The sequence below is a fragment of the Castor canadensis genome, chromosome 15, assembly GCF_047511655.1.
Source record: "Castor canadensis chromosome 15, mCasCan1.hap1v2, whole genome shotgun sequence".
NCBI lineage: Eukaryota > Metazoa > Chordata > Mammalia > Rodentia > Castoridae > Castor > Castor canadensis.
In genome coordinates this window covers 17,819,822-17,837,067 of record NC_133400.1, presented here as the reverse complement: position 1 = coordinate 17,837,067, position 17,246 = coordinate 17,819,822, and the positions used below count along the sequence as shown (strand labels likewise).

At 44.7% G+C, this 17,246-nt stretch overlaps 1 protein-coding gene across 8 annotated transcripts in view; it reads left to right on the top strand.

Annotated features, from left to right (window-relative positions):
* The window catches only part of Slc7a6 (solute carrier family 7 member 6), a 36,549-nt gene extending 19,481 nt beyond the window's left edge, over positions 1-17,068 (top strand). For 7 of the 8 annotated variants that reach the window (XM_074055777.1, XM_074055778.1, XM_074055780.1 and 4 more), the window contains 8 exons: positions 7,152-7,277; positions 9,351-9,495; positions 10,231-10,354; positions 10,577-10,680; positions 12,358-12,454; positions 13,763-13,912; positions 13,991-14,174; positions 14,606-17,068. In XM_074055777.1, coding sequence (XP_073911878.1) covers positions 7,152-7,277; positions 9,351-9,495; positions 10,231-10,354; positions 10,577-10,680; positions 12,358-12,454; positions 13,763-13,912; positions 13,991-14,174; positions 14,606-14,700 — 1,025 coding nt within the window. In that variant the 3' untranslated portion in view covers positions 14,701-17,068. Of the gene's footprint in view, positions 1-7,151; positions 7,278-9,350; positions 9,496-10,230; positions 10,355-10,576; positions 10,681-12,357; positions 12,455-13,762; positions 13,913-13,990; positions 14,175-14,605 lie in introns of those variants that run through there. The other variant, XM_020181072.2, reaches the window with a different exon arrangement.
* Positions 17,069-17,246: the final 178 nt, after the last annotated feature.

Below are 17,246 nucleotides of genomic sequence, written 5' to 3'. Positions count from 1 at the left end.
ATGCACAGTGCAGCCCAGTACAATAAAGATTTAATTGTGCCAAATGTCAATAGTGCTGTGATTGAGAAACTGTCCTATAGGTGCAAATGTTCTGGGATCTTGAAATTTCCTGTGATGAGTCCAGCCTCAGGCTGCTGACTGAACACTGCAAACTTAAGGGGTCTTAACTCACTTATGGAACTGTAGGGGGAAAATGATTTCTTTTTTTCTCCCTTCTTGGTTTTTTTTTTTTTCAGTACTGGGGTTTGAACTCATGAAATTGTGCTTGCTAGGCAGGCAGTCTACCGCTTGAACCACACCTCTAGCCATTTTTTTAGTTATTTTTGGAATAGCATCTCATGTTTTTGTCTAGGCCAGCCTGGACCATGAACCTCCTATTTGTGCTTCCCATGTAGCTAGGATGATGCATATAAGACACCATGCCCACTTATTGGTTGAGATGGGGTCCTGCTAACTTTTTGCCCAGGCTGGCCTCGAACCATAATCCTTCTCGAGCTCTATCTCCCTAGTAGCTGGGTTTACAGTCATGAGCCACTGTGCCTAGTTCTTTGTGGGCTTTGACATAGGGATCCTGCCTGTTATATAGACTCACATGTATCATTGGAGTTTTGTCTTGAAAATTTCAACGTGGAAGTAGTTCAGCGCTGACCCAGTGGCACTGGAACTGAAATTTTAGACTCCAGACCCAAATGCCTAGTATTCCACATGTCAGGTCTGGCCACACACCAAATAAAGAGACATGGTAAAGGACAGAGAAAAGAGGTTTATTATGTTGCACAGGCAGCCATGGGAAGACTTCATCTTCATCCATCTTTAGGGTACAAAGAATTAGGGCAGGGGTGGAGGGAAAGTACTCATAGTTAAACAGTGCCAGTCACAGATGTGTTCTGGTGGTTAGATACTAGAGGTGGTGGCAGGTGGTCTGGCAATTTATTGGCCAGGATTGGTCAAGTGGGGTCTGGTTGACCTTTAACTCAGTTCTCCTTCTCCCAAGGGTCTTGGAGAAGTTGTTATCGATGTCATCACTTGAGGGGAGCAATCTGATTACTATGAGATGATTACTCCAGCCCTTAGGGATGGTCTGTCCTACAGAGGTAGTTGCTTGGGGGTAGTTTCAGTTTCTCATCACAAAGAAAGATGTTATCTGTGGGTCCTGTTCTTCCTGGAACTCAAGGTGATTGTAAAGTGACTGGGTTAGAGCAAAGATAGATAAAAAATGGAGGCAGGAATGCCAAGCTTTTCTCCTGCTTTTTAGTTTATCTGTCAGGAGTCAGTGCTCCTCAGCAAAAGCAGCTTTAAGTATATCACAGCTGAACCTTCATTTCCCTGAGAGTTTGTTTGGCTGACAAGGAAGAGAAGCTGGGCTGGAAATGTGGCTCAAGTGATAGAGCACCTGACTAGCAAGTGCAAGGTCCTTAGTTCAAATCCCAATACTGCCAAAAAAAAAAAAAAAAAAAGAGAGAAGGGAGATTGCCACAAGACTGTGAAAAAACACCCCCAATGATCCTTGACTATCCTTTTGTGGTCCCTTGCTTTCTTAGTCTCAGGTTAGGGTTAGGGTTCTGAGTAGAAAAGATTTCTTAGTAGAAAGAACATTCTCAGTTGTTGCTATGGATAGACAGCTTTTATGTTTTGAGAGTTATATAGGCCTAAAGGAAACTGAGTCTTGCTCTTGCTTAGAGTGTTCTAATAATAAGACTAAATGTATTTGCATAACTAAAAACAGGGATACTGTTTATTGGGGGGGAGTGCCTGGGATTGAACCCAGGGCCTCACACATGCTAATTGCATGAATATATGAGTACATGTTCTCCCATTAAGCTGCTATGCCCTAGTCACAAATAGGGTTTGGTTGTTTCTTTTTCTTTGAAATGGGCTCAGATAATCCTCCTGCCTCAGCCTGTAGCTGGGGATACAGATACATGCTACCAGACCCTGCTTTAAGGATACTTTTGAAAAATGTATGTTCATTTCATATTCATATATATTCTAGGATTTAGCTCTTGATTTTGGGATGCCCATTGGAAGGGTTGACCTTCCCTGGATTGTTTTAAGGCATTTCACTCCTATTAGACTTATAGTTGGGTTCCCCCCTTCTTTTTCTGTCCTCTGCCCCTGTCGCTGTTATGTAGGATCATGCTCCCCTGTCCTTGAATGCCCCTTAGCAGCATTCTGGCTGTTTGTGGGAGGAATTGGAAGGTTTCCCTGTCCCTATGGGAATAGGGAGCTATGAGCTATGACTCTTAGCATAGCTGGGACTATAACTACAGGTTGTCCAGCCACCTCCTTGTCAAGGAAGAGTATGAGAGGCACAGTTCTGTCAGGAGGTACATGCGTTATTCAGGATTAGTTTGGATTTCGTGCAAAAGAAAACACAAAGCAGCATGGCTCAAACACTGAAGTTTGTTTCTTTCAGATGTTAAAAGTAGGCTGGTAGGCAACTTAAAAAATGCTTAAGGGACTGGAGGAATGGCTCAAGTGGTAGAGCACCTGCCTCCTAGAGGAAGCCTAACTTCCTGAGTTCAAACCCAACCTCAGTACCACTCCTCAAAAATCTACAGGACTTACGTAAAAACATGGTTCAGGGAGTCAGGTTCCTTCCTTCAGTCTCACTGCTCTGCCATCCTCCGCTTCTGACTTCTAGGCATGGTCTAGGATGGCTACTCAAGCTCCAGCTGTCATATCTGTCTTATGGCTGACAGAAAGGACAAAGAAAGGTACACCCTCCCTTTTAGAGATGCTTCCCAAGGTCTTATTTGAAACATCTGCTTGTTTCCTGACTATACCTTCCTGAGAAGAGGCTGGGAAATGTCTGTTTTAGGCAGCCATGACTTCAGCTAAAATTTCTACTAAGGAAAAAAGGGAAGAACAAATACTGACTGGAAGATAGCTAGCAGTTTCTGCTATCAAGAGTCTTTGGGGATATGTTTCTGCCTCAGGGTTGGGTCTGGATCTGCTGTTAGAGTACTCTTTCTCAACAATAAGCTCCCAGAGGAGCTGGGGATGTGGCTTAGTGATATTGCACTTAAGGTTCTGCATTCAATCCTGAGAAAAACAAAACAAAAAAACAAGTAAGCAAACAGTAAAAACAAGCTCCCAGCAAGCCTTGAAAACACTCATATGGGTCCTGTGCTCATTAATACTGGCTTGTCCAGCAAGGAAATACGATCAGGAGAAGAGGGAAGGCTTGGCAGTTTGAGTTGTGGCTGTGGAACCTAAGAACCTAGCCTCAAGCTCGGTGCTGTTGTCTTTGAGCTCTGATAAAGTCTGTTGAATTTAATGGCTGAGAGTTTTGGGAGGCATGAAGGGGTGTGATTTGGATGGTGAAATTTTGTTTCCTAATTAGAATCAGGAAAGCAGTCAAGAGACTTGGCTTCTTGGTAGACTGTGTTCTCTGGCAGGTCTGAGAGTAGTATGAGGCCAGCTTGGTGCCTGGGGCCAGCTTTAAAGGATATACTCACTCTCAGGTTCCTGCACGTGGTCCCCTGGAATGAAGTGCTCCTTAAGTTTTGTGCACTGAGCACCTGACTCTCTTAACCCTACCAGCCCTGCTCTCTGGCAGTACATTGTGGCTAATTAACTAAGCACCTGTGCATGGCAAATAAGTCAAAGTGTAAAAGGGTATACCATAGCAAAAGGCAACCTCTCTCCGGAGTTTTTGTCTTCTTCCCAGGGGCAGCCTGGCTGACCAGGTGCTTCCCCAACTCCAGTACTGGGGATTGAACCCAGGGCCTTGTGTATACTAAGCAAATACTGAGATACATCCCCAGCCCTTTTTTATTTTTGAGATAGGATCTTACTAAGTTACCCAGGCTAGCCTGTAACTCTCAATGTAGTTGAACTTGCCATTCTCCTGCCTTTAGCCTCTTGAGTAACTCACAGCAGACTAGGTGCTTTTGTATCCACCCAGGTGGTCTTTGGAATGGCTCTGCAGGGACATCCATGTGGAGCAACCTTCATTCATCAGCACATAGTCACTGAATTTCCACTATGTATTGTATTTATTTGTGTGCAGAGAGGACCAAGCCTGCAGGAAATTTGTAGCAGGATTGAGGGAAGGAGAGGAGATAAAGTGAGTCATACTGCCTGGCATGTCTTTTGTGTGTGTGTGTGTGGTACTGGGGCTTGAATTCAGGGTCTACACTTTGAGCCACTCCACCAGCCCTTTTTTGTGAAGGGTTTTTTCGAGATAGGGTCTCGTAGAACTATTTCCCTGGGCTGGCTTCGAACCACAATCCTCCTGATCTCTGCCTCCTGAGTAGCTAGGCTTATAGGTGTGAGCCACCGGCACCCAACAAACATAGTGCCTGGCATGTGTGAGCTGAGGGGTGTAACAGTCTCTTACCCATCTTGGGACTACAAGCTCAGTGAGCCCAGGATACTGTCAGATAGTCTTTTTCCCTGTGGATGTCCATCTTTCTGTCTCCTTTTGTCCCCTTTCTCTGTCTGCCTTCTTGTCTTTGTCTTTTCCCTCCTGTCCCTTTTTCTCCCCTCCCCCATTTTCTGTGTATTTCTTTGTGTTTCTTTGTTGTCTTTTTGAAAAGCTGTGTGCCCTCTCACTTCTGCTTCCCTTTGTAGTCTTGGTTCCTTCCTCTGCTTACTTGTGGTTTCTGTTACTGTGGATTTATACTTAAATGTTCTTTGATTTGCTGTGGTTCCTGACTCTTTTAGAGTAGCCTGCTGCTATTAGATTTGGTCTCCTGGTATTTTGACTCCAAGGATAGTTTCTGGGAGGAGCAGTCTCATAGGCCCAGCTGGGTCCAGTGCCTAGCTTGATCAGCCATGTTAGGGAAGTGGGAGCAATTCCCAGGAAGATTCTGGGCAGGCTGAGAATATAGCTTAGTGGTAGAGTGTTAGCCTAGCATGCTCAAAACCCTGAGTCTATTCCTTAGCACTGCAAGAAAAACAAAACAAACACCCTCCCCTGAAAAAAAAAAGAAAAGAAAAGAAGAGGCTGGGCAAGTACCCCAGAATGTGCTTACTGTAATACAAGGGCATCTGTATTATTAATAGCTGTTAACTACCTATGTTAGCTGATTTAGGCTTACCCCAAACAGAAAACTTTGATCAGCCATGTAGGTCCATGGAAAGACCTCTCAGCAATTCTCTTTCATTTGCGCTTCAACCTTATCCTCTTTTTTATTTTTTCCCCCAGTTTTTACCTTTTTGGTGCTGAGGACTGAACCCAGGACCTTTTGCATGCTAGGTAGAGCTCTACCACTGAGCTACATCCCAGCCCCCTTTCAACCCTCTTGATCACTGTGTCTCCCTACCCTCATCATATAATTGATTGATGACCACCTATATAATTTACCAGAGTATTGAGTGAAGCTCTTTTTTTTTTAAAATGTATACTACCCAATTGGGATCAATCTTTTATTTTACTTTATTTTTTTGAGAATAATGTATTTTATTTTTTGTTTATCATACATTGATAATATGAGGTGATTTCATTGTGATAATTTCTTACATGTATGACAGTGTACCTTGAACAAGTTCATCCTTTCCATTATATTCCATTCCCTCTTGACCTCTTCCCCTCTTTCAAACAGTATTTGGTGAGTTTCATTACTGAGTGAAGCTCTTTAAAGACTATGGAAGCCATTCTGCCACAGGTGTTCATTTTTATAGCTGGTCTTGGGTGCTTCTGTCCTTTTGAGGGGGGAAAGTCCATCTTTCTGACAATTGGCTTGCTTCAGGAAATTGGCTATTAAGTGGAGCCATCACCATCTTGATTCCAACTAGGGTTCATCAGTTTTCCTCTCTGGTGAGCAGTGAGCTTAAGAATACAAAATGCTTTTGTTGCCCTCTGAGAATTTGTGACCTTTGAGGAAGCAAGACCCAGACACCTAAGGGAGAGACCTCCTAGAGACAGAGATCCACAGTACTATAGCATTAGTCACTAAGCCGTGTTATGAAGTAGAAGTAGGAATACAAAGGGGAGAGAGAACTCAAGGAGGGGTTGGGTGATATATTTGGGGAGGTTTCTAGAGGAAGTGGTGGCTGAGCCAGACTTTGGAAGTAGTTGTTGCTGATGTCTGTGGTAGGTAGAGGAGAGGAGAACATTTCTGTGTGTATATCTGGCATGCATAAGAATGGGAGAGTCTCACTGAAGAAGAAAGTGTAAAATGGGTTAGGAGTAGGTGTAAGTGGCTTAGAGGATAGGCCTGCAGGCTTTTGTGATAACATTTGAAGTGCACGTTAAATTCTTGTTTTGGAGACTAAGGATAGTACTTAGAGGTGTCTCTGTTTTCCTTGCTATAGAACCCTAGTAGGGGCAAAGTTCTGGCACCATCACTCTTAACATAGGACCCTGTGTCACTGAGGTATGTGAGAAGCTAGAACTTAAAGGCAGCGGTGCTGATGTGAACTAGAGAGCACTCAGGCTCTTTTCTCCTTGGGACTCACTGAGAATTGTGAGTTTTGGATAGGAATGTAGGTAGGGTGATCATTTGGGCTTGGGAATGGTAATCAGCCTTTCTCAGCCTCAGTTTCCTCATCTATAAAATAGGAATATACATGTTTGCACTTGGAGGCTTATGAGAAATTGTCAGGTACATAAAAGACTTTTTTTTTTTTACACTCACATCACTTTTTTTTACACTCTTTCTCATTCTTCAGTATGCTGTCATCTGTATTCAAATTTACCTTATTTATTTGGTGGGACTGGGGTTTGAACTTAGGGTTTTAGGCTTACAAAGCAGATACTCTGCCACTTGAGCCATACCTCTAGCCCCAAAATTTACTTTATTTATTGATATATTGATGGGTCCTCTGTTGTCCCCACTGTCTAATGTGACCATAGAGTGGTCTTAAGTCTTTTATAGTTTGGCACCTTGGGATGGAGTCTGTGTGGAGAAGAGTGGGTGAAATGAGGCCAACATTCTTGGACCTGGGAGAATTTCCAAAAATGGCTCTCAATGTATTATGTTCATACATGCCTTTGTATCTTTGGTTGTCAACAATGTTGGGATGGTCATGAGTGCTGTCAGTAAGGGCAGGTCCTCCTGTTTGCCTTTTTTGGTTCCCACTGGTTCATTGCTCCCTCTAACTTAGGTAGGAAGGGCAAAAGTGATGCTCTCTGTGAAGAGAGGTTGGGCCTGTGGGCCCTCAGCTCAAGCCTACCAGTAACTCTCTGGTTTTCTTTCTAGGTCTGCTGACATTTGTAAACTGTGCCTATGTCAAGTGGGGCACACGAGTACAAGACACATTCACCTACGCCAAGGTCATGGCGCTCATTGCCATCATTGTCATGGGCCTTGTTAAACTGTGCCAGGGTAAGAGGGGCCTGAGGTGGGAAGAAGGGTGGATGTCCCAGGAGTTCCTCTGGTTCCCTGAGGAGGATGTGGGGACTTTGCTAGCTTCATTGCTCTACTCTTTCTGTGTATATGTAAAAGTGTGTCAGTGACTGGAGGTGTGGCTCAAGTGGTAGAGTACCTGCTTTGTAGGTGCGAGAGTCCTAAGTTCAAGCCCCAGTCCCACCAAAAAAAAAAAAAAAAAAAAAAAGTGCGTCAATGAGTTCAAGAGATAGCCATGAATCTCTTCCTGGTCTTTGTGTGCCAGACTGGCTTGGCCAACAGGACATGTGAGGCCTCCTTAGTGCTGCTTTCCTTTTGTAGAGACTGGGGGCATTGCAAGAAGCCTGCTGAGGGCCCTAGGAGCTCTTGAAACTTGGGTGATAATTGGGTCACAATGTTATCTAAGGGGATAGAGTGGCTCCTGGTTTTAGTCTGTGACTGCCAGGCAGTAAGGAAAACTTGACCCTCCTAGATCTAGAGGGTAGCACTGTGTGTGTGTGTGTGTGTGTGTAGAGGTCGAGTGTGGAAATGGGTTATTTTGTAGCCTTTACTTTTCATTTGAACTTGCATTCAGCATTCCTCCCAAAGCCAGCAAAATACTAGAATATTGTAAAATTGGCACTGTCTTTCCTGCATATGTTGGTTTTTGAAAGCTTTTCATTCCTGAATCAGAGCACACCGACATTTAGGGTAATAGGCCTCCCACAATCTCCTGAGGCAGCAGACAGGTCTTGAGAGATACTTAGCCAAGGATATCTCCTTAATTTAACCACTGCATTCTCTAACTTATCAGTTCCTAAATGTAGCTGTGTTCACAATCACCTGGAGAGCTGAGGCCTTCACCTCAGCTCAGAGCCTCTTTCATCTCTGAGTGTAACCATTTGGACTTTGGTTGGTTTGAAGACTAAAATTTTTTTTTTCTCAATGTTGGGGATCAAACCCAGGGTCTTATGCATGCTAGACTAGTGTTTTGCCATTGAGTTACACCCTAGCCCAAAGCTGTGCTTTTATGAAGTGTCCTAGATGATTCTTAGGCAACTGGTTCAGGACCTTTGTACACTCATGTCAAACAGTGCAGTAAGCCATCTGGATGTTCCTGGACTCTCAAGAGCATTTTGGGGTCAAATTAGGTTGTTGAGCAATCTTCCTTCCAAGATCTGTGCCTCAGAGAACCACTGCTGGAGGGTTGTGACTGTCACCCCTAGATGATAGGGGGTCTTTGTTTTCCTTTTTCTTGCTATACATTCTGCCCTTTTTTACTACGTTGAGATCTGGGTCTAGGCTTTCTGCTGGGGCTGATGACAAGCTCTATTAGAAGACTTAGTGTTTCTTAAAAATCCCAGTGTGTCCTGAAGGTCTCTGTGCTAGACAGCTGGATGCTAGTAGGCTTCAGGTCCCCAGAGGACTGTAGGGAAAATGGCAGATGTCTTGGCCTAGGCTGGTTCTCTGAAGGGTGGGGGTGACCCAGTGAAAGATAAGAAGACCTCAGTTCCTATATAGCCTGTGATTTCCTGTCCCATATAACCACACCCATTGCAAGAAGAGCATCAGAGTCTTCTCTGTGATATTGATAAACCCTTGTGATTAAATTGTGCAGTGATCTTAGCCAAGACCTTCACTATAGTGGAAAATGATTCCTTTATGTGAAATGGCTAGCAGCATTATAAAAAGTAGGAACAAGAACTGAGGCCTGTAGTGAGGTAACTGGCAGGAAATGGAAATTCTTTAGGGTTTTGGAAGAAGTGTTGTCACATTAGAGGACAGCCAAGAATGCTTTTGTTTCTCTGAATTTTTCCAGTGTTAATAAAGAGATACCAATTTCTCTGAGGTAGTGGGCGGGGTGATAAAGTGCAGGGAGTTGATGGTTGTTGTTCTTTGGTGTTAAATGATGTTTTTTTTTTTTTTTTCTTCCCCCGCCCTATTGTTTTTCCTTTCTTTTGTTGTCTCTCCTTGTCTTCCTCCCCCTTTCTGCTTTTTCATGTTTCCTTCCTCTTTCTTCTCTCTCTACATCCTTCCTTCTTCCTGAACCCCCACCTGCCTTTGCTCCCACAGGACACTCTGAGCACTTTGAGGACGCCTTTGAGGGTTCCTCCTGGGACATGGGAAACCTCTCTCTTGCCCTCTACTCTGCCCTCTTCTCTTACTCAGGTTGGGACACCCTTAATTTTGTAACAGAAGAAATCAAAAACCCAGAAAGGTAAAAGTGAGATCACACTCTGACTTTCCAACTTGGCTGGAACTCCTGCTGATAGTGGGTACACTTGCCCTCTTCCTACACCTCCTTCTTCTGCCTCTCATCCTCTTTTTCTCCTTACTCCCCCTTCTCCAGTTAGGAGGGGTTGGGGGCTAGGAAAGGTGGGAAAGTCCTTGGCTCTTACCCTCATGTTTATACTGGAGGGTGCTCAGGGTCCTTCTTGGAGGAGAGGTCTTCAGTGGGCAGCAGCAGACCCAGCTGGGGCTGAGGTGTCAGGACCTTGCACTCTGGTGCTGAAACTACAGCCTGCAGAGCCTGAACTTCTTCTGGCCATTTGAGTCCCCAGCCTGACTTTTAGTCCCCAGAGGATATTGCTCCTGCATTTCTCCTGAGATCATAGATGCAGGAGGTTTATAAAACCCTGTGGGGCTCATTGGCTCTGCTATGGTGAGGCTAAAATATCGATCATGAGCTATCTTCACAGGAAAGTATTTCTCTGTTTGTCTCTCTCTCCTTCTATTCTTCTCTCCTTCCTTCCCTCTCTCTCTTCCTTATAGAAAGAGCCTAGGAGCATGAGACGCATACCCACCCCAGGGCACAAAGGGAAGAGGAGCCGGCCTTAAAGACCTGGTGGCCAGTGAACTGTTAAATGTTAGGAAAATTCCAATGGATACTTGATGAACTTTGATTCCAAGGAGAGGTTGGTTCTAGGTAGTCCTATCTCACTTGTCCTAACAGAAATTTGCCCTTGGCCATTGGGATCTCTATGCCAATTGTGACACTCATCTACATCTTGACCAACGTGGCCTATTACACAGTGCTGAACATTTCAGATGTCCTTACTAGTGATGCCGTGGCTGTGGTGAGTCTCTTGGAGTCCTCACTTGTTCGTCATTTCATGATACTTAGCTCCCTGAATGGCCCGATCTCTCTACAACCATGCTAGCTCTTCAGTATGAGGGAATTGGTCTAAGGCAGAGGGTGGGCTGCTAATTAGTAATGACTGCATTTGTTCAGAGATCGTGGATGCAGGAGGATTATGAACCCTGTCCTGGACTGAATGCCCTTTCTTTTCTGTCCCCAGACATTTGCTGACCAGACATTTGGCATGTTCAGCTGGACCATCCCCATTGCTGTTGCCCTGTCCTGCTTTGGGGGCCTCAACGCATCTATCTTTGCTTCATCAAGGTACTGTGTCTCAGCCTTACTGATAATAGACAGCAATATTTAATCCCCCCCTGTTTTTTCTTTGAGACAGGATCTCACTACATTAATCCAGACTGATCATGAATTTGCTACCCTTATCCCTCTGGAGTGCTGGGATTAAGACATGTGCCATCACACCCAGCTGCAATATTTAATTCTCATGAGTTAACTGTAACATGTTGGCCTGTGATGCCTTTCTAGGTATATCATCAATTCCTGGATGGCTCACAAATGTCTCAGATTTATTATATACCCTACATGCAATTTCTGTTCAGTCATACCGTTATGATCCATCAGTTATCAGTGCTTGGCCTTCTGGCATCTTGATTTTTCCTTTGGTGTCCACTTTTTTCCCAGTTCAAACATGTACACATGTATACACAATCACCATATTTAATTGATGTTTACATATCTGTCTTGTTTTCTCCTCAACCAGGGTGCCCACTCTCATTCAGGCCTCCATTCTTATGTGACAGTTGTAATGGATGACCTTTTTATCTGGTCTTCCCCTATAACCTGTCCTCCATGATGATACCAGGTATCGCTGACAATGAGTTCTCTCAGCCACAGCTAGTATTTGTTTTAGCTTAGCCTTGTATGAAGGTTATTCCAAGAACCTTCTCCTCATACACTTTGTCCTGGACTATAGACACTGTAGCATCACCATTCAAAGAGGCCATATTTTTTCATGCCTCCAAGCTCTTTTGTGTTTGAACATGCTGGTTCCCCACCTATCCACTCACTTCTGTCAAACTCCAACTCTTCTTCCCAGCTCAGATGTGATGATCTCTTGTAAAGCTTTTTGTTCTCTCAGCCATCCCTCAAGCCTAGTGATTGAATGCTGTGTACTCCATGGTGATGCTCACCATCCTGGGTGGTTTTTCACTTCTACACTGGTCTTTTTTCCCAGTTTGTAGAGCTCTTTAGGTACAGAAAGAAGGCCTGGGTTGTCTCTGTCCCCAGACCTACCCTGGTCTATTATATATATTAGTTGCTGAATGAAGATATATGGAGGGCACAAAAAAATCTGGCTGCTCTTTTTTAAACAAACATTTTGTGGCTGGGTGCTGGTGACTCACCCTTGTAATCCTAGCTACTCAAGAGACAGACATCAGGAGGATTGAGGTTTGAAGCCAGTAGTTCTCGAGACCCTGTCTCAAAAAATCCTTCACAAAAAAAGGGCTGGTGGAGTGGCTCAGGGTGTAGGTCCTGAGCTCAAACCCCAGTACTGCAAAAAAACAAACAAAAAAACCTATTGTGTTATCTGTGAATCTGTAGGGTACCCCTGGTAGGATGGGTTGGGATGCAAGTGGGTGATGGCAGGGTGCAGCATCTGTGGGACTTGGTGAGGTATTGGTCTGGGATTGAGAGAGTGAGAGTGTTGGTGGGGGATAGTGAATTCCATTGCTGAGGGCCTGTGGTGGTCAGTGGATAATGGCAGATGGGGCATTCCTTGGTAGTGGTGGGGTGCTAATGGTTGAAGAAGGGAGAGACATCTGTGGTATCGTCAGTAATGAGTAATGAATTCTGGGCATGCATGCAGCTTAAGAAATTGTTCCTTTCGTTTTTCTGGGGTTCTGAGCCTAGTTTGCCTGAATGAGTGGAGTGGCTATGTGGATGAATAAAAGAATCCTGATGACACATTTCTTATTCTTACAGGTTGTTTTTCGTGGGTTCCCGTGAGGGCCACCTTCCGGACCTCCTGTCCATGATCCACATTGAGCGTTTTACACCTGTTCCTGCTTTATTGTTCAATGTAAGCTCTGCTAAGGTGGTATGGGGCCTGGGCAAGTCTGTGCAGGGCTCCTTTTAATTTGCACTAAGTTACATGTAGGCCTTACTCCAAGATTTGAAAAACAGTTCATTACATTTTTTGCAGTGTTGGGAATGGAACCCAGGACCTCTTGGATATGCTAGTCAAGTGTTCTACCACTGAGTTATACTCCCAGCTCACACTATTTTCCTTTTCTCTGTCTCTGACACTCTCTCTCTCTAACTTTGGTGGGACTGGAGTTTGAACGCAGGGGTTCACACTTACAAAGCAGGCACTCTATCACTTGAGCCACACTTCTAGTTCATTTTGTTCTGGTTATTTTTGGAGATGGAGTCTTGGGACCTATTTGCCTGGACTGGCCTAGAACCACTGTTTTCCCAATCTCAGCCTCTCAGGCAGCTAGGATTACAAGCATGAGCCTCTAGCACCTGGCTTTTCTCTCTCTTTCTTTCTCTCTTTAGATGGGACCTTACTATGCAGCCCAGGCTAGCCTCAAACTTGAGATTCTTTTGTCTCAGTTTTCCAAGTCTGGAATTGCAGATGTGTATACCACCATGCGTGTCCACTTTTCTTAATATAGGGTTCTCCCTTGTCTCTGTAAAATGGGCTCTTTTTTTGTCTTAAATCCTGTGTTAAGCTGGTAGAGTGGCTCAAGTGGTAGAGTGCGTGCCTTGTAAACATGAGGCCTTGAGTTCAAACACCAGTACCGCAAAAAAAAAAAAAAAAATCCTGTGTTGATAATTTTGATTAAAAAGGCAGGTGGCATTGGGGGGGAAGGGATTTCTACATTCTTGAAGTTTAAACAAATTAGGCCTTGTCCAAGTTCTGTAGTCCCTGACCCCTGTCCTCTAGGATTCTTTTGTTCCACAAGGCAAGTTCTGTCATACCTCTCCATTTTGCTAATCTGCATTTCTAAAGTCATTGAGTTGGTTCTGGAGGCATTTCCTCCATTTGTATGCCTGGTAACTGGGACCCAGGTCTAAGGAGCTCCCTAGGGCACAGTGTAATTCATATTGAGGTTGGTGTGTTTGAGAGCCTCCCTGTTTGCCATCAGAAAGGGAGAGAGGGCCTGCCTTGTTACTGACCTGCTTGCAACCAAAAGGGAAGCACTGAGTGTAGGAAGAGGGGGAGGTGGTTAATGTGGATACTGGACCTGATGCCAAGGCCTCCCTGAAAACTGGAGGTAATATGATAAAGTTACCAGGTCTGACAGCCTGCTGGACAATGGAGTCTCTTGGGGTGGCTAGAAGTGACAGTGCTTATTCCCCTTCCCCACTACCTTCCCCACAGTGCACCATGGCACTCATCTACCTGGTTGTGGAGGATGTTTTCCTGCTCATCAACTACTTCAGCTTCAGCTACTGGTTCTTTGTGGGACTTTCTGTTGTTGGACAGCTCTACCTTCGTTGGAAGGAGCCTGAGCGGCCTCGGCCTCTCAAGGTCAGCATTTTTGTGCAGACTTGGAGGGGTGGTTCCTTCATCCTACCATACTTATTATCTCACCCTCTTCCATTTCAGCTGAGCCTGTTTTTTCCCATAGTGTTCTGCATATGCTCCGTGTTTCTGGTGATTGTGCCCCTCTTCAGTGACACCATCAATTCCCTCATTGGCATTGGGATCGCCCTATCTGGTATCCCTGTGTATTTCATGGGTGTTTACCTGCCAGAGTCCCGGAGGCCACTGTTTGTTCAGAGTGTCCTGGGTGAGTGTCTCTTTGCCCCATCCACCACTCAGTGGCTATGTGTGCATGCGTATAGGTGCCTGCAGAGGTGGACATCTCCCCTATCCCCTAATTGTGATTTGCTGGAGCATAAGACCTGGTTGCCCCACATACTTCTGTTATGATCTTGTCATGATCACTTTAGTTCTCACTTTAGCATCCTATTCTGGGGTTAAAGCACGACTTTCTGACAGTGTCATCCATCTGGGAAGACAGGAGTCATGCTTCAGACTATGGCTGGGCATGAAATGGAGGACAGAGGTTTATTGAGGGTGAAGGGCAAAGCTAGGCTCAACATGCCCAAGGGCCAGGTGGGAAGGGAGCCACAGATGTGCCTTCAGTCTTCTGATGTTCAGGTTGGGGCTCTAGCTAAATGTGTTTGCTAAATCCTGTGCTTCTCTATTTTCATTTAGCTACTATCACCAGAATCACCCAGCAGCTTTGCTTTTGCGTCCTGACTGAGCTAGATGTAGCTGAAGAGAGAAAGGTTGAGAGGAAAACTGACTAGAGGCCAGAGGTGACATCCCCTGAAGCCCAGATGGCTGTGGCCACAGCCATCAAAGTCCAAATAACAAGACTGTGTGGGCCCAACCCTCCTGAATTAAAGGAGCCTATTGACCCACATTCTGTAAGGGGGCTCAGGGCCAGTCCTCACTCATTGGTAAGCTATGGGAGTATACTCAGGGTTCAGGCCAGCCTGAAGGTGGGAACCTCAGGGTGGAGGGGAAGCTGGGGAGTGGTTGTTTAGGTTTGTTCTTGGTGAGTAGGTGCAGCCCTGACCTTGGTAAGCTGCAGTGGGGAAAGAGAGAGTGCTAGGTTGATGGCTATGGATGGTGTTTCACAGCTACTTGAGATTTGAACTAGAAAGCGCTATAGTGGGGTTATTTTATAGGAAGTTTTCCTCTGACTAGGTCCAAACACTTTCACTTTAGAGGCCTAAAATGGTACCATTTCTTCCTGTGGCTCAAAATTCTTACCTGGCAAGAGGGTTGTATTCCCTTTTGTTTGCTGGGTGGCATGAACAGCAAAACTCTAGATAACTGACGTGGGAATAGTATATTTTTCTTTCCCTGAATTCTCAAGAGGACTACTATTCCTTGTCCTGGAAGTTCACATTCAAACAAACAAGCTTGATGGGAGGAAGTTTTTTCAGGGTCTCAGCATTGCTCACTGAAGGTTCCTCCTGTCAAGGTTGGCCTGTCATTTGTGGGTCTGTATACTTGGCAAGCTGCAGGATGTCATTGTATACAAACTATACATCTCCCTGAGGAGGTCTTGACTGTCTGATTGACTTCACTCCAATCATATTTGCATTTATTGTCAAAACTCTTAAGAATGGAGGCAAGTCTCTGGCTCCTTAACAAGTTGGTCTTGGCCACCTAACTGTGCTCTTCCTAGCTGGAACCATGGAGCATCAGAGGAGGCTGCAGTCCTGAAGCAAGTGCTGGGAAGAATATCACTGGGAGTAGCTCTGTGGGTAACTGGATGTTTCATCGCTGCCACCAAATTCCATTATTTATTGATATTTAATCCAGAACACCAACACCAATTCTAGCAAAACATTTGTGTTCATTTGCCTACAGGATGTAATAAGCAATTATGTTTAAAAATTCAAAGTACCTAAAACTGAGTCTCTCTGCCCCCAGAGATGTCTCAAAGGTCAGGTTCTGAAGGATTTTATGTTCAGTTTCACACAATCTTCTCATGAAGGTGAACTTTAAAGATTTTTAAAATCATGTACCTATTAAACTTCAGATCACATGTTACTAGCACCTGGCTCAAACCCAGCAAGGACAGGTGAACAACTTCATGAGTCAGAAGCCTAGTATTACTGCTATTTTGAAGGATAATCCTTTATTTTATTGAGACCATAGGTCTTTGTTATAGTTGATAGAAAGAAAATCTCTGGGTTTCTGGTATGAATTTTAAGACAGTTGAAATGTTCCGGAATTCAGGTGACTCATCTGAATTCTATCAATTTTGTCAGCGACTTGGAGAGCATCTCATGGATCCAAATAGCTTGTTCTGTGTAAGGACCTGTGTTTGGGACTGCTGTGCAGACCCAAGCAAGCCCACCCTGGTGCTGGAAGTGGTCAATTTTTTTTTTTTTTTCTTTCCTGATAACCTCACACCAGATTACATCCTCTCTTCTGTCCCTGGCACCAGGCTGTTTACACTCCAAGCCGCCTTGGTGGGTCATGGGATAGTGCACTCCTCTTCTGCGTGCCTTCCCTTGTCCCTGAGGCCTGGTGGTACTGCAGTCTCAGGAAGTGCTTGGTACTTGTGGAACTTCTATTTTCTCCCTGAGAAGATCATTGAAGACTCTGGGAGAAAAGCTACTTCAACCTCAATCTGGCTCCTCAGCAAACTGTGAAAGTGGAAGCAACTAATTCTGGTGCTTAGACTGGGTTGCTGTCAGGCCAGAGCAGCACGTTTGGCCTAATTTGGGTCTTCCTTTGTGGGCAAGATGGATGCACTGGATTGTACAACTGTTCTGGGATACCTCCTGACACTGTCATTATAGTCTCAAGAGAACCTGCTGACTTGGCACACCCCATAGACATATTATTCTTAGCTTTTTGAACTGATCAACAGTAAAGACAAGAACTATGAGGCAATCTTCCCTTCTAATCATTCTTCACCAAACTGGCCCATTGCAGACAAGGTCGTAACCTTGGTCAATATCCTTGCTCAATAAAGATTTAGAGGAGCATATCACGTTTGCCTTTGGTTGAGAGCATGCATCTGTGAGAACATGGTGGACATTCCTACTGTTGGGGATTTGTGTAGTAAATTCCTACCTGAGGACAAAGAATATTGTGCAAAGGCTGACTTACATAAACTATAAACATCTGTTTGAGCCAAGCTGGCACCCATCCCAGGACTTCTGGAGCTAATTTCTTTAAGCAGAATGTGTTTGTCTTAAGGATCCCTGACCCTGACTTTAGTGTTCTTCACCCAATAACCAGCTAATCTCAAGAATTTACTGCCTCCCAGTGGTTTCTGAGGGAAGCAAGGGTCTTACACACCAGGTGCTCTAGTACTTGCTTAGTG